We start from the raw sequence: 18691 nt of genomic DNA, 5'->3' as shown, positions 1-18691 counted from the left end.
CAGAATCCTGAATCGAGGGCAAGAATACCACCAAGCCTTTATTTCTAGGCTGTTTTCAGCAATAATTTGGAAGAAAAGGTAAAACTGTGTGCGTGCAGGGCCGTTGTTCCCCCAGCCCACCCTGCCAGCTCCCAACTTGGAGTCACAGCTTATGCGGCATCTTTGATGTCTCCAGAAGGTGACATCGAGTTCACAGAAAGCTGTTCTCACTGCAGACAGGAGGAGCAAGGTCTCCAGCACAAAACCACTCCATCAGGCTCTCAGAGCCCCAGCTTCATAAACGCAACTCGCTGAAGTGGATCGTGGCTGCTATTTTGAATTATCTTCTCCCCTCCACCTGAAACGGGGAGCTCACTGCACAGGGCCCGTTTCCAGAAAGTTTTAAATCCATCTTCAAATATTTGTTCCTCATTTTTACAAGGGCCTGGAGTGACAGGACAAGGGGGAATGGCTTTAAACTGGAAGGGCAAAGATTTAGATTAGACATAAGGAAGAAATTCTTCACAATGAGGGTAGGGAGGCGCTGGCCCGGGTTGCCCAGGGAAGAAGTGGCAGCCCCATCCCTGGGGCAGGTTGGAGGGGGCTTGGAGCCCCTGGTCCAGTGGGAGGTGTCCCTGCCCATGGCAGGGGGTGGGACTGGATGCACGTTAAGGTCTGTTCCAAGCCAAACCATTCTATGATTGCTCTTTCAGACCTTAAATCTGACTTGTTAAGGTGAAAGAGTGGAAGACTGTTCTAAACAGCCAACTCCACTTCCACACCCCTCGCAAAAACGTGGATCTCACCTGGAGCAGAAAAGCTCAGATACTTCTGCTTTGCTGTGTCTTTGGAGTCATAGAACTTCAGCACATCTAGTACCGCCTGGGGGTTCTTCTTCTGTTCCAGCTTGGTGATATTTGAGGTCTGCAGCAACCGAGCCCATTGCTCGGGCATTCCCTGAAATTACAGGCTATTTTAAGCATCTTTCCAGGATTTTAAAGGTTTTTAAAAAGCAGAACAAGTTTCTTCCCTCTATAAAAAGCACAACACATTCAGCCTTAAGGACATGAACAGGTTCTAATGGGAAGCCAGAAGTCTGTAGGTGCTACACCACCCACCAAGTCACAGCCAAAATCCCTCCTGACAGCTCAATATTCCAAGCGCACGGGGGCTCCAACCCCCGTGACGATCTGTTACCACCTCTTTCTTCACGGTGGTTGTGAGGAATGGGAATATGGAAGCATCCCACAAAACTAGGGGAAAGCAAAACGAAGAGGGTTTCTCTGGGAAGGCTTTGCCCGGTGGCACAGAGGATGAGATCTGACATTTACACTGTGGAAGCACTAACAGATCCCGGTCCCGTTCCTCTGCGTGCTGCACAAACACACAACACAATACTTATTTGATAAAAATTAACTGCTAGCTCGTATTTCACCCTAAAACACCACAACAGCTGTGCTATAGCCCTGCCCCGTGAGGTGGGTTACTCACAGTGAACTCTCCAGTAACGGCATCGAAGCCCACATGGATGGTGTGCTCAAAATCCGACGGCGGGGAGATCTCTGGCCTTTCCTTTTCCTTCTTCCTGCTTCCTGAAAAAGAGATTCAAGGATCTACTGAGTACAGGCTGAAATTTCTATTGTTTCCCGTTAGCCTGGAGAAGAGGAGGCTGAGGGGAGACCTACAACTATCGCTCTCTACAACTGCCTAAAAGGAGGTTGTAAAGAGGTGGATGTTGGTTTCTTCTCCCAAGGGACAGGTGAGAGGACAAGAGGGAATGGCCTCAAGCTGCATTAGGGGAGGTTTAGATTGGACATTAGGAAAAACTTCTTCACAGAAAGGGTTATTGAGCACTGTCAGAGGCTGCGCAGGGAGGTGGTGGAGTCCCTATTCCTGGAGGGGTTTAACAGACGGGTCGATGAGGTGTTTAGGGATATGATTTAGTAGTGGACAGGGATGGTTGGAGTTGATGATCTCCAAGGCCTGTTGCAACCTAATGATTCTATGAATACCTTCAACCCAAAGTTTCCAGCAGTTTGGATGAAGGCAACCGCTATTCTGTTTAATTCCGAAGGTATTAAACATGTATGCAGCATATCAGGTATGCAGCGCAGGGGTTTGTTATTTTCAAGCTGCTATGGACTTCACACAAGAATCAAGAATTCATTCTATTCAAATCATTTTTACCAGAGTAGCAATCAAATAAGAGATGAAGAGCCCAACAGTGCAGGGAACACTGTAGAGCACAAGAAATCATAGAATCATGGAATGGTTTGGGCCAGAAGGGACCTTAAAGATCATCCAGTTCCAATCCCCACATCACAGGAAATGTTTACAACACGAAAAAAAAAGGGCATTTTAATATGGATTTGGAACAATGCTGAAGACAACTGCAATTCAACCTCAAGTTCACCCTAAAACCAGTTAAAGCTCATTGCCTCACTGCTTCAATTCAAGGTAATTAATGCAAACAAGGACTTCCGTGATGGAGATAAGAGTTTATAGCCCCGGGGCAATTACCGAATCTAAATTAAAGGGAGAAAGAAAGCAAGCATAGTAAGTACCAGAAGCAGAAAGAGAATCAGAAAGACCATGTGCACAATCCAATCTAAAAATTAAACATCTAAGATGGTTTATAATGCCCAGGACTTGGATTTTGTGCTTTTTTATTTTTTTCTGACAAAGGTGCTCCAGGAAAGCCGGGGAGGGGTTCTGGATCAGGGAGGGCAGGGATGGGACAATGGGAATGGTTCTCAGCTGAAAGAGGGGAGATTGAGATGAGATCATGGGGAGAAATGTTTTCCCAGGGTGCCCAGAGCAGTGGTGGCTGCCCCATCCCTGGAGGGGTTCCAGGCCAGGTTGGATGGGGCTTGGAGCCCCTGATCCAGTGGGAGGTGTCCCTGCCCACGGCAGGGGTGGCACTGGATGGGCTGTGAGGTCCCTTCCAACCCAAACCACTCTCATTCTCTATTCAGCACACAGGCAGCCAGCAGGAATGCCACAGCGCTCCTGCCCACGCGGGGAGGCAGCACCAGTGCGCAATCTCACTTTATTACCAGTTTATGTCAAAAAAAAAAAAAAAAAAAAGGTGGTTTTGCTCCGTTTTTAAATTCACCTTAAAAATAAAAGTCATGCAGCTTCAGGGCAGGTAAAACCCTCTTCGTTACTACAACGCAAAGCTCCTGAGCATGCGGCGAGCACAGATCGCTCTGCTTGGAGCCAGAAAATCCGTCTGAAATCCCCTCATGCTGCTGGGAGAGGAAGGACGGGGAGCGGAGGACAGAACTTCCGAACGAAATGCCATGTGGGCTGCCTCCAGCTGAACAATGCAGTGGAAAGCCGGGGCGGTGATAAACAGGATATCGCTAATATGGCTGCGCGGGTCGGAGCCAGAACAGCAACAGGGCTGTCAAGTGTTCTCACTGACATCGCCCCGCCAGCGGCGAGGAGAAACCTGCTCCTGGGAAAACCTCCAGCAAAGAACCACTTCTTCCCCACAAAGGCCAGCGTATCCTGGGCACATCAAAAGAAGCGTGGCCAGCAGGGCGAGGGAGAGGATTCTGCCCCTCTGCTCCGCTCTGTGAGACCCCACCTGGAGCTCTGCCTCCAGCTCTGGAATCTCCAGCAAAAGAAGTAGATGGAACTGTTGGAATGGTTCCAGAGGAGGCCACAGAGATGACCCAAGGGTTGGAGCACCCCCCATACAAGAGAGCTGGGGCTGTTCAACCCGAAGAAGAGAAGGCTACAAGATGCTCCAGCCCTCGGACCACCTCCGTGGCTTCCTCTGGACTCGCTCCAAGAGATCCGTGTCCTTCCCCTGTCAGAAGGACATGAAATACTTTTTAACATTTAGAGAAGACAACTTTTGCTCCCAAACGCTTTTCTCAGCAGAACTATTTCTTCCATTTTTCAGTCTGCTAAAACTGTAGGTTTTAGAACACAGAAGCATGAACAGATACGCAGATTCATTTGCATAAATTGGTACATCAGTGTCTACAGAGTGAGCTGAACAAGGTTATTGCAATGCGTCTCCAAAGCGATATTGGATGAGCCAATAAAGCTTGAGATTGGCCTTCAAGCACCACCCCAGCCACTTCAGCAATGAACAAACCTACCATCAAGACGGAAAGAGGAAACGTCTGAGCAGAAGTAAATGCACCAGGAAATGTCATCAAGCTCTCTGGTAGCACTGTACTCACTCACACTCATCATTCCTTTCCCAACACAAGTCTTACACAGTACTCAGAGCAAAGAAAACCTCCCTTCACGTGGCGTTGACGTTCTCCTTCATTCTATCTCTGTCTGCAAAGAAGGGCCACAAGTGCTCTGATGAAGGAGCGGTGCCACAGGACAATGCCAAGTCCCACTTCAGCTCCTCAACAGTTCTCCCAGTCCAAAGATGGACAGATTTGATCCTGCCACCGGATTTGCACGGAGCACTCACAATTCCTGGACGTTTCCTAGGAACTGACCAAAGCCAGGTCAGTAAAACACCACTTTGTGTTATTGCAGAGCTGAGCTAGAAACAGCTCCAGCCCCAGCTGGCAGGACACAGGTCACCTCCATCACCAACCTCCAGGGCCCACAGTGCTGCCACCAACCTGCCATAGCTTCTTGCATTCTCCTTATCTCTTCATGGTTCTTACGTGTGCCAGAGTGAGCCCACCACTGCTCTTGCTGTAACCCAGCCACAGACAGTTATTTCACAGCAAGTGACCTTGTGAAACAACTATTCTGCTTCCAAAAACTACACTGGCCAAATCTTTCCATCCTCCAAAAAGGAAAACACACCCACAGTTCTGAGCAGAACCTCTGCCAGGTGGTGGAAAGCCAGAATAGAGGGAAGCCTGGCTCCAGGGTTCGCCTTCAGGGTGAGGGACGGCCGCAGAGTGTACACAGTGGAGCAAGAGTGGAAGCCAGCCACGGGGGAAACACTCGGCCAGCAGCATAAAGAATTGGAGGACCAAAGCCTCCTGGAACACCCAAACCTGTGTTGGCATGATGGACCAGTCATAGAATCACAGGACACTATGGGTTCAAGGTCATCCCATCCAGTTCCACCACCCTGGACCTTGCTGCTCCAAGCCCCATCCAACCCGGTCTGGAACCCCTCCAGGGATGGGGCAGCCACCACTGCTCTGGGCACCCTGGGCCTCCCCACCCCCCCAGCAAAACATTTCTCCCCATGATCTCATCTCTATCTCCCCTCTTTCAGCTGAAAACCTTTCTCCTTATCCCATCCCTGCCCTCCCTGATCCAGAGCCCCTGCAGAGCTTTCCTGGAGCCCCTTTCAGCACTGGAAGCTGCTCTAAGGTCTCCCTGCAGCTTTCTCTTCTCCAGGCTGAACAACCCCAACTCTCTCAGCCTGCCCTCATAGCAGAGGTTCTCCAGCCCTCGGATCATCTCCATGGCCTCCTCTGGACTCACTCCAACAGTTCAACAGCACTCAAATTTAGTGCAGCAAAATGGTAAGGAATATGATTCCCATGAATCGCAAGCATTTAATGGGGCTGTTTGGAAATGTGTTACTTCAAACTGGGCAGCAAACATGAGAGGCGATAGGTGGTGGGTTTCCTCCATGACCTGTTTAATTTTAGTTACTTAGCGTTTCATCCTCAAACCCCTCAGTGCAAATGGGAAGAACATCTCAGCTCTCTAAACACACAGATTCCATTTCCAATGCTTCCTCCAAAGTCCTACACTTGGACAGGCCGGACCCAGGTGTCTGAAACTCTACCAAAACTTCCAGAAGAGTGAAGGAGTATGAGAAGTAACCTCAGAAAAGAGAGGCCCCTTACCTTTTTCAGTGATGGAGAATATGGAGATGATTTTATTCCTAGGTTTTCTCTCTTCCGGTACGGAGGGCAGGGGTTTCAAGCTGTGGTTGGCGGACAACTGGTCTTTGCCTCCTGAGCTGATGATAACGCTGCTCATCCGGACGGGAGGAGCTGGCGGCTTGTCTTCCAGTACTCCATTGTTCTCCATGGTTCTCAGTAGCTACCGAAAGCCCTGAAACAGGAATATTTGGTTTAACGCAGGAAGAGAGCACAGAATGCATAAGTGTAGCATTTCTCCTACCAGCCTGCAGGGAACAGAGGTGTCAACTGGGCTCTGAGGAACCCAGCAAGCGCTGCGCTGGCAGACACCAATGTCTCCGCCAAAGGAAGCGGATCCCCTCCTCCCTCCCACTTCTGGGCCACTCATTTATTTGGGCCAGCAGCAGCGTTTGTGGGATGGAGGGACCAGGTTTCCAAACTAACCCAGTCAAACAGAACCGTCGGTTGTAGTGCAGACCCGTTCCCAGGTCTCGTTCACTTTCTGTTCACACAAAGGTTGCACACGTGAAAAAGGCTCCTACAGCTAAGGGCACAAGTACGGCTTCTTCAGGAGCAGCGCTAGCCCAAAGAGCTTCATGCTCCACAGTTAAACATCTTTAAAAGCCTTCAATGCTTCCCTTTTTACCATTTATCAGATAAGCTCTCGGGGAGCAGAGAACAGCTCATGTTTAGAGTCATCATTCAGCACACTGTCCACATGAAGTTGCATTAAGAATATCTCTTATCCACATTACGCAGCCTACAGGAAAGATGTTGGGACTAAGATCCACTGAAGACACGCCACTCCTGAACGAGGCCTTGCACTGCTTCACCACTTTGCGCCCCTCTTTTTCCATTTGTAAAAAGGACCCATACCATCACTACAATCCCTTTCAGGTCCTCAACAAAGAGCGAGATCATGAACAAACAGCTGATAAAGCTAAAAACACGGCACAATAAAGCGTCTACATAATAACATAGAATCACTTGGTTAGAAAAGACCTTTGAGATCATCGAGTCCAACCATACCTGTCCACTACTAAACCAGATCCCTGAGCACCTCATCCACCTGTCTCTCCAGCCTGCCCAGGTCCCTCTGGATGCCATCTCTTCCCTCCAGCACATTGATGGTGCCACACAGCCTGGTGTCACCAGTAAATCCATGGAGCATAAGAGCAAGCTGCGTTATGTCGTGAAGCTCAAGAGAGATTAGGGTCAATTACCAGCATAAATGCCCAGGAAAGCATCTAATTTCTGTACAAACACCTTCAGAGGCACAGAGCAAAGTTATGGCAGCACAGGTACAGACTGGACACACAACATCTGCCCCATCTCTACAGATCGAGAGCAAACAGTAGTCAAAGCTGTGCAACACCCACCCAGACAAACCTGACTTAAGGCCTTCTGCCTGATGCCAGAGCAAGAAAATGACCTGCAACACCTGAACGTGGCTGCAGGGAAGCAGCTGGGAATCAGACAGCAGTTCCCATCCTCCAACAATCTTGCCGATTCCTTTCCTGATTGCTCTTTCAGATGCTGCAAACATTATCTGCAGGACAGTCTATATTTTCCAGTACCTACACCGCAATATGGGGAACAAATTAAGAGCCCTGCAATCTAAAAGCATGTCTGAGCAGCCTTTGCACAGAGGTTTTAATTCCAAATGCTTCCCTAACAATACATACTGTTTGCACAAAGTGCATGCCACCAACCTGAGATGTGCAAAGGTCTGGTCTAAACCACCAAATTGGATACAGGTTACTCCCAAGTCCTCCTGCAGGTGGGCTTGGAGTGGTGGCTGCACAACAGACCCTAAATTTGTAAGTTCAAAGAGGGGAGACTGAGATGAGGTCTCAGGAAGAAATTCTTCACGCTGAGGGTGGGGAGGCCCTGGCCCAGGGTGCCCAGAGCAGGGGTGGCTGCCACATCCCTGGAGGGGTTCCAGGCCAGGTTGGATGGGGCTTGGAGCCCCTGATCCAGTGGGAGGTGTCCCTGCCCATGGCAGGGGTGGGAATGGATGGGCTTTGAGGTCCCTTCCAACCCAAACCACTCCATGATTCCATAACAGAGGAAACAAAGGTAATAAATGGGAGAGGACATAACCAGGAGAAAAGGACACTTTCGCCTTTGCCTGTGAAGATAACATCAGTAATAATCACATCTTTGATAACATCAGCCACTCCCCCCCACCAGTCACACTACATTTAATCACAAGAACAAGAATGTGATGGAAAGAACCAGAGACAAGCTGTGAAGGTGCAAATAACACTTCAGACAGCTTCATTCCCACCACAGACCAGTGCTGCAGCCCACTACATTTGCAGAAAAGAGGCACAAAGGAGCTAAAGGGTTTTCTCCCAACAGTTCTACTGTTTTCACCACAAAACATACACACAGAGACGAGTGCTGGTGACCACCAGGCTCTGATTCCCCATCCTTATCTCCCATATAGAACACTACCCCCAACCGCTCTCTACTCCTGTTGACAAAGGCTTCTTGCGCTGCACTGGGGCAGCAAGAATGAGTGTTCTCATCCCGGGCAGCCTCAGACACCACCAGAATGTGGTCTGCAGCAACTGAAGAGCAAACACGTGCTCTCCTCCGCTGCAGAGGCAGCAGCAAACGGCCAGCCAGAGCCTGTCCTAAATCGTTCACCACCAACAGTGGCTCCTCAGAAGCACATCTCCTTCCTTTCCACCTTTGCCCAGCAAGGTTGAGGCAAGAAAAGCACCGGGAAGCTACTTGTGTAGCTCATCCCTCGTTCTTCCTCCCAGCTCCTGGCGAGACCTGCAGCGACCGATGTGCACGTGCATTCGGAGTTTCAGTTTAACAGCGACGTTGCAGGAGTCAGTTCTGCTGCTCGCTAGCTTTCTTCCTTTTTGGGGAAGAAAAGGGCCCAGGCTACCAAAGAGAGACAGCAGTTCCTGTCGCTGCCCCTGGAGGGGAAACACTCAGAAACATAACCCCGACAGTGAGTAAAAGCTCACTTTAATTCACTCGTGGAATTAAAGCACGAATTGGGCAGAAAACTGGTGCACAAGCACTGCTGTCTGGCTGAATACTCTGCCTGCGAGTTGTTTTATGTTGGATTTTCCACCCCCTGCCCTCAATTCCCCCTTGCGTGAGCATAAAGCAGGGCTGTTTCCTGGAGAACTTCCTAAGCACGGCTCCTGTGTCGGTCCTGGCTCCCTCGTGACCGCTGCGGAGGCCCCGCTGAAGCCGGGCACTGGCGTGGCGGCATGCTCCTCGCAGACCCCGCTCTGCTGCCGTTCAGCTCCTCTGACTTCAAAAAAGGACAAACTTTTTTCTCTCCAGCTTGTTTGCAGAGTGACTAAAGGGAGAAGCATTTTCCCCAGTTGCATTTTTCTCAGAGCACTTGGATTCGAGCGGATGGAAGTTTGAAACAGGTACCCAGGCAGGGACGCGGTGCCGTGCATCAAACCGAACAGCTGGTGTAGAAGGTTCTCGTATCACAATGAGTGGAATTTGTCTTTTTAAGATGTATTTGAAGAGTCCAGGCTGCATCTGTATTTCACCGCCTGGGATTTGACGCAAAATTAAACTCAACTGCTGCTTGGAAGAAGAAAACCACAACCCATCGTGCTCAGAGCTGTTGCATAATATGTACATGAATTCCCACTCCTGGCACACAACACCTTTGCTTTACGCTGCAACTGATCTCCAACAAGCCAGAAATACATCAAAGAAACAAATCAAACCCTCCGTACGCACGTAGCCTGACAGGAGGCTCACAGAGCTGCAAACCAAGCTTACTTCTGGTTCCTGCAGGCAGAAATTACTCAGCTCATTTACTATCGGCAATGTAACGCGGAAGGAGCAACATAAACATCACATTGAAGCCTATTTTGCAGAGCTGACCAAAAAGCAGAAGTCATGGATTTCAGGCTAACAAGGCGTTAAGAAACATAACTGCTTTGCTTTCAAAATCCTAATCCCTGATGTGGCACTACAGCTGCGGGACCTCGTCCGGGCAGCACTTGTGCTGTGACAAGGAACGCTGCGGAACGCCTGGGCCACCGGCGTGGACAGCTTGTCCGACAGAAGGAATGGAAGAAGAAAAGAGATGAAAAGTGAAAAACACCCCGATGGGAAGCACGTTTCCCTGTCCCTGCTCCAGCAGAGGGTACGAGGGCTGAGCGAAGCACAGCCACCGGTGGCTGCCGAACGCTCTCTCCCTGCGGAGCCTTACCGGGCGCTGGTGTTGGCGACCTCCACCAGGCAGAGCGCACGGCATCCGGCACAGCCAGGGCAGAGCAGACGGAAACGGTAAAAGAGACGTCTCGCAAATAAACCACCGCGGCGGAAGATGTCAGAAGAATTAAAAGCAATGTAATAAAAGAGCTAGAGCGTGCTGCTCCAGGAAAAGAGCGGTGTAACAAGACAGATATAAGGCAGTCACTTCCCGCTCCTGGTTTATGTTATAAAAATTCTTGTTGAAAATGGCTGGAGACTCATTCCCAGGACCCCGACTGCAAGTTCCACTGGTTTTATCCTCGGCCTCCCCACACCACCCCCTTTACCACCTTACCAGAGGAGACCTGATGCTTCATTAGCCCGGAAAAGAGGGCAAACGGGATACCCACGCTGCCCAGGCTCTAAGCAGAGATCGGAGTGCTGCTCATTCTATCAGATATTCCCTTTCCTTCGCCCAAACTGATTTAGGAGTCCAAAAGCAGAACGAAATATCTGTATTTTTCTTTTCCCCTTTCTCCGCCTCTTTCTCTCTCTCTTTTTTTTTTTTTAAAGGCTCCCGTTGAGCAATACATTTCCTGCGATTAGCTCACTGGGTACTGATTATAGCTCACTTCCTCCCCGGGATTAGCTGAAAGCACTCTCTGACAAGTTTGCCTTCAGCTGGTGCTGCTACCTACCCGCACCGCTTCCTGCCCCGCACAGCGCTCCTCCGGCTCTCAGCACTGCTGCACAAAAGCACAGCAAATCTCAGACCCCTCTTCATCACAAGAAGCAAAACAAGTCCTTTTGGGTGTTTTGCTTTCCAAGCCAAAGCATTGGGATCCACGAGATGTATTTAATCGGATTGAAAATGGGAGTTTTCTGGAATCATAGAATGGTTTGGGTTGGAAGGGACCACAAAGCCCATCCATTCCAACTCCCTGCCATGGGCAGGGACACCTCCCACTGGATCAGGGGCTCCAAGCCCCATCCAACCTGGCCTGGAACCCCTCCAGGGATGGGGCAGCCACCACTGCTCTGGGCACCCTGGGCCAGGGCCTCCCCACCCTCAGCGTGAAGAATTCCTCCCTGATATCTCATCTAAATCTTCCCCTTTCCAATTTAAAGTCATTCCCCCTCACTTTTCTTTTTTGTGTGAAAAGCCCCTCCCCAGCTTTCCTGGAGCCCCTTTCAGCACTGGAAGCTGCTCTGAGGTCTCCCTGGAGCCTTCTCTTCTCCAGGCTGAACAACCCCAACTCACTCAGCCCTTGGATCATCTCCATGGTCTCCTCTGGACCCATTGCAACAGCTCTGCGTCCACGTCATGACCAATTTTTCTCCCAAATTCTCTATTTTTGGCTTTCTGAACTGCGGAGGGGGGATCATTTCCTTATTACCTGCGACATTTTATGACTGAAAAAAATATCAACGGGGGAAAAATCAGAAGCAGCCCATACTGGAGACAAGATGTGCAAGAGTCCCGGCAAAAGCCCATTAGTGCATAGAAAATATAAGCAAATACTTGACTTCACCGCATGCTGTGAAGACCTGTGAGCCTCGTGATTCATCTTCCCTTCCTCCCTTTCAACCACGCATAACAATCAACTCCCACCCAAATAATCATTTCTGCTCCATAAAATAAATCCTGCGGGACTGAAAGTGGGGGCAGATTTCCCCACTGGTGAATGAGACACCTCTGCACTGCATCATCACCTCCAAAACAGCCCAACCAGTGCACGCAGAAGGATCAGATCAGGCTCGAGAGCGACTTTGCTTTATACAGCCCACAGCCACGGTTTTCCTTCAAGGAATGTTGTGCAACACTGGATAATGACAATGCACACGCAAAGGTGTTCAGAAAAGCCTGTTCAGCCTTAAGTGAGGAAACTACTCAGCCCTGCGCTGCCTCCCAAAAACCTGAGTCAGCTGAAGGCCAACTCGGCAGCGCGCGTATCGCATGCAAATCCATGACGCAAGGGGCTTGCACTTACTCATATTTCACTGGAAGACAATTTTCAGCCTTTATTTTCACGACCTGAGGTTTTCTAAAGATCAAAGGAGACTGGGGAAAAGGGCAAGCAGGGAAAGTTCACCAGGAGAGAAAAAAAAACCTGAAGCCTGCACCTCATCATTGAGATTCTCTCTTAATTAAACCCGGCCTTCACAGGCAGGGAGGGATCACACATTCCAGAGCAAAAGTTATTTGAATAAATGGTATCCTGACTGAGATACCGGCACAGCTCGGCGCACTCTGGTATTCCAAACCACACTCAGAGCTGTTTCACCTGGAAAATCACCACACAGCAGAGCAACCATCCAGCTCCAAAATGCCTGGTTGCTGGTGGTGTGCAGGGAGACCAGAGAATCAAAGAACCATGGAATGCTTTGGATCAGAAGGGACCACAGAACCAGAGAATGCAAGGTTGGAAGGGACCTCAAGGATCATCGGGTCCAACCTTTTCAGGTGCTCTGTAGTTTAACCGAGATGGCCCAGTGCCCTGTCCCACTCAGACTTAAAAGTGTGAATCTCAGAGCCCATCCAGTGCCACCCCTGCCATGGGCAGGGACACCTCCCACTGGATCAGGGGCTCCAAGCCCCATCCAACCTGGCCTGGAACCCCTCCAGGGATGGGGCAGCCACCATTGCCCTGGGCCAGGGCCTCCCCACCCTCACAGCAAAGCATTTCTCCCCAAGATCTCATCTCAATCGCCCTTCTTTCAGCTCAAAACCATTCCCCTCATCCTGTCCCTGCACTCCCTGATCCAGAGCCCCTCCCCAGCCTTCCTGGAGCAGCTTTCAGCCCTGGAAGCCGCTCTGAGGTCTCCCCACAGCCTTCTCTTCTCCAGGCTGAACAACCCCAACTCTCAGCCTGTCCTCCAGACCTCAGATCAACTTCATGACCTCCTCTGGACTCGCTCCAACAGCTCCACGTCCTTCCTGTGCTGAGGACTCCAGAACTGGACCCAGGGCTCCAGGTGGGTCTCACAGAGCAGAACAGAGGGGCAGGATCCCCTCCCTCCGTGCTGATTTGGATGCAGCCCAGGATACGATTGGTTTCTGGGCTGTGAGCACATGTTGCCCACTCATGCTTAGTTTGTCATCCCCCAGCACCCCAAATCCTTCCCTGGAGGAGAAGGTCCTGGCTCCAACAGGAATAAGATGCCCCACTTCTCTGAGGGCTCCAATTCCCTTGCACGTGATGCACGACAACAATCCACAGAGAACAGCGAAGATATGGCTCACGAGTGCCGTCAACACAAGGATGAAGACTCGCATTACAGCATTTTCTCAACCTTCAGCACCAGCTGAGCCCTAAGGCCTACGAAGAGGACGGACGGATCAGCTGAAGCAACTCCTGGGCCACATCCCAGCTCCAAAAAGCCATTTAAGAGAGCCCTTACACCGAAGCCAATATCCATCAATGAGAAACTATTGTCACCTTGGGCGAGAGACATCAATGGCCTGACCCAGCACAACATGGCACCTTCCAAGCCTTCCTCTGTTTAATTTACAACACTACTGGCTGCTACCAGGGGGTCTGAACGTACGGAGAAGGGCATAAAACCTTTCTGTTGTCACAAATACCCAGAGAAGACTTATAAATCCTTTGATCATGAGTATATAAACACTTTTTTAATACAAAAAAAAGATACCTCCCTTATAAAATTTATTGTAACGATGGCAAAAGTCACCCCTTAGAACAGAAGAATACCTTTAGAAGCGGTCAGCTTCCCGAGAGCTTCTCATCTAAGGGAAAATTTTCTCAGGTCTTTTCAATTCTGTTAAGAAAAGAGGAAGCAAATTTCAGTGAGGCATTTCAAAAGGTCAACCAGAGATAAAGATCCTATTAAACCTGGCAACAAAGAGAGAGCCCCAAAAATATCACCTACCATCAGCCATCACCACACTGCTGAAAACCAGCCCAGCAGCCACCGCTGAGCGGGTACATACGAGCGCACAGGCAACACGAACACAGGCAAAATGAAAGCCTGGATGAGAGCACACCGCGATCCAGAAATTAAAACCATAAACAAGAGAAAGGGACAATCAAGACCCCAAATGCTGAGGACTACTGACAAGTTCTTTGCTACGTCATGCAGGAATAGGATGAGGAGGAATGGCTTTTAGCTGAAAGAGGGGAGATTGAGATGAGATCTTGAGAAGAAATGTTTTCCTGTGAAGGTGGGGAGGCCCTGGCCCAGGGTGCCCAGAGCAGTGGTGGCTGCCCCATCCCTGGAGGGATGCAAACTCAGTGAGTTCATAGATAACTCTAAGCTGGGTGGCAGTGTTGATCAGCTGGAGGGCAGAAGAGCTCTGCAGAGGGACCTGGCCAGGCTGGATCCATGGGCCAAGGCTCTGCAGAGGGACCTGGCCAGGCTGGATCCATGGGCCAAGGCTCTGCAGAGGGACTGGGCCAGGCTGGATCCATGGGCCAAGGCCAAGTGTTTGAGGTTGCACAAAGGCAAGTGTGAGGTCCTGCCCTTGGGTCACAACAACCCCATGCAGCTCCAGGCTTGGGAAGAGTGGCTGGAAAGCTGCCTGGTGGAAAAGGCCCCCCGGGGTGTTGGTTGACAGCAGCTGAACACGGGCACCTGGGCCACTGCTGGCTAAGAAAGCCAAGAGCATCCTGGCTTGGATCAGCCGTGGGGTGGCAGCAGGAGCAGGGAAGGGCTTGGGCCTCTGGACTCAGCACTGGGGAGGCCGCACGTTGAATCCTGGGTTCAGTTTTGGGCCCCTCACTCCAAGAAGGACATTGAGGGGCTGGAGTACGTCCAGAGAAGGGAACGGAGCTGGGGAAGGGGCTGGAGAACAGGGGGTCTGAGAGGCGGCTGAGGGACCTGGGGCTGTTTAGCCTGGAGAAGAGGAGGCTGAGGGGAGACCTCATCACTCTCTGCAGCTCCTGCAGAAAGGAGGTGATTCTGTGATTCTATGGAAAAAAACTCCAACTTTCCTCTTTAAAGAGGCTATGGGAAAGCCTACACGTGCTGAATTCGAGTCCTGTGGGTGCACACCAAGCCAAGCACCCTGCAAAAAAACCAAACCCCAGCAAGCACCCAAACCCCCAGCAGAAAACTTCAGGAAAAAAAATAAAAGGCAGAGTTTGAATCAGAAAGACTTTTCAGTGCATTTCCACCTTTACCAGCCCTGCCAGCTGCCCTTACTCTGGCTCACATCACACGAAATCCCTTCCTTACCCCACCACTGCCCGAGCACACTGGTTTCTCCCTACAGCTGAAATGAAACTCCAGAATCAGGAAGCATTAATGTGTCCTACCAAAAGGACTCCCATAAAGACAGGAAACCGTTTTTGCCACTTGGCAGAGAGAAGAGCCCTGACCAAAGATTTCAAACATGGGACAGGCAACCCCACCTCTTCCAGGAGAGCATCCAGCACCAAACCCAGGCTGTGGATGAGGACAGCTTTGTGGAGAGGTGTCCTCACCAGAGCTACACCCATACTAGTGCCAGGCTGGGATCACCGGGATAACAACAACCTGTCTGTTGGACAAAGCACCCGATACTTTCCAGAAGTCTTAAAAGCCACTGCGTTCCCCTAGGAAAGGGTGTTCACGGACACAATCCTAAGCCCCGGTGCTTCGTTAGCAGCTGGAACCAGGATTTTCAAATGCATTTTCAAAAGAACGAATAAAAGTCAGTGTCATTGATTCGAGAATTTCAAAATCCACTTGGCTTGCCTGAAAAAAGAAGCCTCCCCAATTTCTGAAGGGTTTCAGTTCACCGCACCCTCAGCCTTTGGGAAGCAGAAGGAATTCCTTCTGTGAGTTCACAGGCAGCGTGTCTCATTTATCTAAAAATACAGCAAAAAGTGGAACTCCAGTCAATTTTAAGGCATGTTCCTAATACTTACACCTCAGCCTGCCAGCCGAGACATTTCCAAACCCGACTCATCCCTGATCCCAGCTGGGAAAACAGAAAGAAGCTGAGAAAACAAAAAGAATGATTGACCTAAACTGGCAAATCAATACAGAATTGGGTGCCCGCTTCCAGCTGTGGGTGACAGCCACTGCCCACTACAGCACTCAGAATGCAAGGACTGAAGGGTGCATTTTCCAATGAAAGTAAGGCACAGCTTCAAGTGAAACCGTGCTCTGAGATCTCACAGACCCTCAGTGGGAAGGAGGGCTTGATACAAGCAGAGAACTCAGCCCGTGCCTTGCAATCCAGGCCCTGGCCAGGCAGGTCTCCAGGAGATCTCCTCACTAGAAAACATCTACTCCCTCTCACCGCCTGCTTCCAATGCCAATCAGAGCTCTCCAAAGTCTAACAAGACCTCAAGACACTAATTCCAAACGGCAAGGCACAATGAGAATCCACCAGGAAAGCTGCAGTGGTGCTTTGCTAAAAGATGTCCTCCTCCCCACGGCCACCCTCGTGCCATACTGAGGGTCCGGATCTTCTCCTTCTGCTCACACACTCTGTTCCCTTGGCCTCGCTATGCCAGAAGGCTGCAGAAAACACTCATTCTTGTCCAACGTGAAGTCCTCATGAGATGGAGCCTCTTCCGTGGTGCTTCCCCGGTCAAACTGACCTTGCCAAGAGGCTGAACTGACCCAGCATGGCCAAGCACTGCTGTAAGAGACAGCCTGGCACCCAAGCACCTGGAGCGATTGTCTTCAGCCACACCGCGCCTCACAGGACGAGCAGCAACCTCCGTGTTTTAGATGTTAAACTCAGCTGGAAAGGTCCAGCCAGACACTGCTACTGCCGCAGCGGGCACGGGAACCTCTCCGAGATGACACAAACCACTCTCACAGAAAGACAAATTTGGTTTAGATTTAGGAAGGAGATACCTCCTTGGAAAATTATGACGTGAGCTCGCTGCAGCCCTGCAAAATCTCTCTCCTAGTCCAAGAGAACACCTCTGCCTCAACGAGAATGTAGCAGAATGGATCGCAGCAACCACGATTTCAGAAAAAGAAGAGAAAGCTCCACAACCACCATCCTTTGCCAACTCAGCTGCACCTCTTCCCTGCTGCCAGCAGAAATACAATTCATTGGGATTCATCCTAAGGCATCATAGAATCAGAAAATTATTAAGGTTGGAAAAGCCCTCTCAGCTCATCCTGCCAACCACCAGCCCAACCCAACCGCGCCTGCTAAACCACGGACCAAAGTGCCACCTCTGCACACTTTCTGAATCCTTCCAGGGATGGAGACTCCACCCCTGCCCTGGGCAGCCTCTGCCAGGGCTTCACCACTCTGTCAAGAAAGATGTTTTTTTCCAATATCCAACCTACACCTGCACTGGCACAACCTGAAGCCATTTCCTCTCGTCCTATCATTTATTCCTTGGGAGCAGAGCTCAGCACCCGCCTCATCACAACCTCATTTCCCGGAGCTGCACAGAGCGATGAGGTCTCCCCTCAGCCTCCTCTTCTCCAGGTTAAACAACACCGGGGCCCCCAGCTGCTCCCAGAACCCCTGTTCTCCAGCCCCTTCCAAAGCTCCGTTCCCTTCTCTGGATGCGCTCCAGCCCCTCAATGTCTTTCTTGTAGTGAGGGACCTAAAACTGAATGCAGGATTGGAGGTGCGATCTCGCCAGCACTGGGTCCAGGGGGATGATCCTTTCCGTGCTCCTGCTGCCACCCCACGCTGATCCAAGCCAGCATGCCTGGCTGCTGACGGCCTCCCCTTCCCCTTGCTCTCCCCACCACCGCCGCCTTCTCCTCCTGGTTGCTGCAGAGAATCGACTCACTGCCAACGCTTTCTGCCTGCATCCCAGTTTGTGACCCCAGGACCCGCAGCTCTACTGGTGTTCCCACTGCCTCCCAGAGCAGCCTCTCTGCAACAGGAGGTTGTTTTCAGAACAAACAGCTTTGTCTTTGTTGCCGCAGCCGCACAGACATCTCAATAAATGTGCGTGTTGTGAGGAACAAGAATAAACTGGCACAAAACTCGCAAGGAAGCTCTCAGTGCCTCAGAAACCTCCTAATGCAGAAAGCAGAGATGAGGCAGAAGGGAAAAAAACCAAACCCAAACCCATGACTGACGCAAGAACTCTGAAGCAGAAGTATCTCTCATTAGCAACACACAGAGACCTGGAATCAGATCCCTGCATCTTTTCTTGCCATCATAAGAACAAAATCCGCAGCACTGGGGGACTCAGCACTCACCCCAAAGTTATTTAGAAACCAAAACTGCTTGAATAACTTTCTCTTTTAAACAAAACCTAAACAACAGGAGCATGAGGTTCACCAAGGCCGAGGCCAAGTTCCTACACGTGGGTCAGGGCAATCCGCTGTTCCAATACAGGATGGTGGATGATGTAATTGAGAGCAGCCTGAGGAGGACTTGGGGTGCTGGGGATGACAAAGTAAGCAGGAATGGGCAACGTGTGCTTACAGCCCAGAAACCACCCGTGTCCTGGGCTGCATCCAGAGCTGTGGGACCAGCAGGGAGGGAGGGGATTCTGCCCCTCTGCTCTGCTCTGAGAGACCCACCTGGAGCCCTGAGTCCAGTTCTGGAGTCCCCAACATAAGAAGGATATGGAGCTGTTGGAGTGGGTCCAGAGGAGGCCACGGAGATGATCCAAGGGCTGGAGAACCTCCACTGTGGGGACAGGCTGAGAGAAGTGGGGTGTTCAGCCTGGAGAAGAGAAGGCTGTGGGGAGACCTTAGAGCAGCTTCCAGTGCTGAAAGGGGCTCCAGGAAAGCTGGGGAGGGGCTCCGGATCAGGGAGG

At 50.7% G+C, this 18691-nt stretch overlaps 1 protein-coding gene across 5 annotated transcripts in view; it reads right to left on the bottom strand.

Moving 5' to 3' along the window:
- Positions 1–18691, bottom strand: part of PAK2 (p21 (RAC1) activated kinase 2) — a 32440-nt gene that overhangs the window by 12285 nt on the left and 1464 nt on the right. The window contains exons 1-5 of one of the 5 annotated variants that reach the window (XM_054074990.1): positions 18453–18473; positions 13703–13769; positions 5778–5988; positions 1471–1571; positions 786–936 (exon numbers count right to left, since the gene is read on the bottom strand). In XM_054074990.1, the coding sequence (XP_053930965.1) occupies positions 786–936; positions 1471–1571; positions 5778–5964 (439 nt within the window). In that variant the 5' untranslated portion in view covers positions 5965–5988; positions 13703–13769; positions 18453–18473. Of the gene's footprint in view, positions 1–785; positions 937–1470; positions 1572–5777; positions 5989–10005; positions 10025–10344; positions 10525–13702; positions 13770–18452; positions 18474–18691 lie in introns of those variants that run through there. The other 4 variants (XM_054074989.1, XM_054074991.1, XM_054074993.1 and 1 more) reach the window with 4 other exon arrangements.

The sequence above is a fragment of the Cuculus canorus genome, chromosome 9 (genome assembly GCF_017976375.1).
Source record: "Cuculus canorus isolate bCucCan1 chromosome 9, bCucCan1.pri, whole genome shotgun sequence".
Taxonomy (NCBI): Eukaryota; Metazoa; Chordata; class Aves; order Cuculiformes; family Cuculidae; genus Cuculus; species Cuculus canorus.
This window is presented reverse-complemented; position numbering and strand designations above follow the sequence as displayed.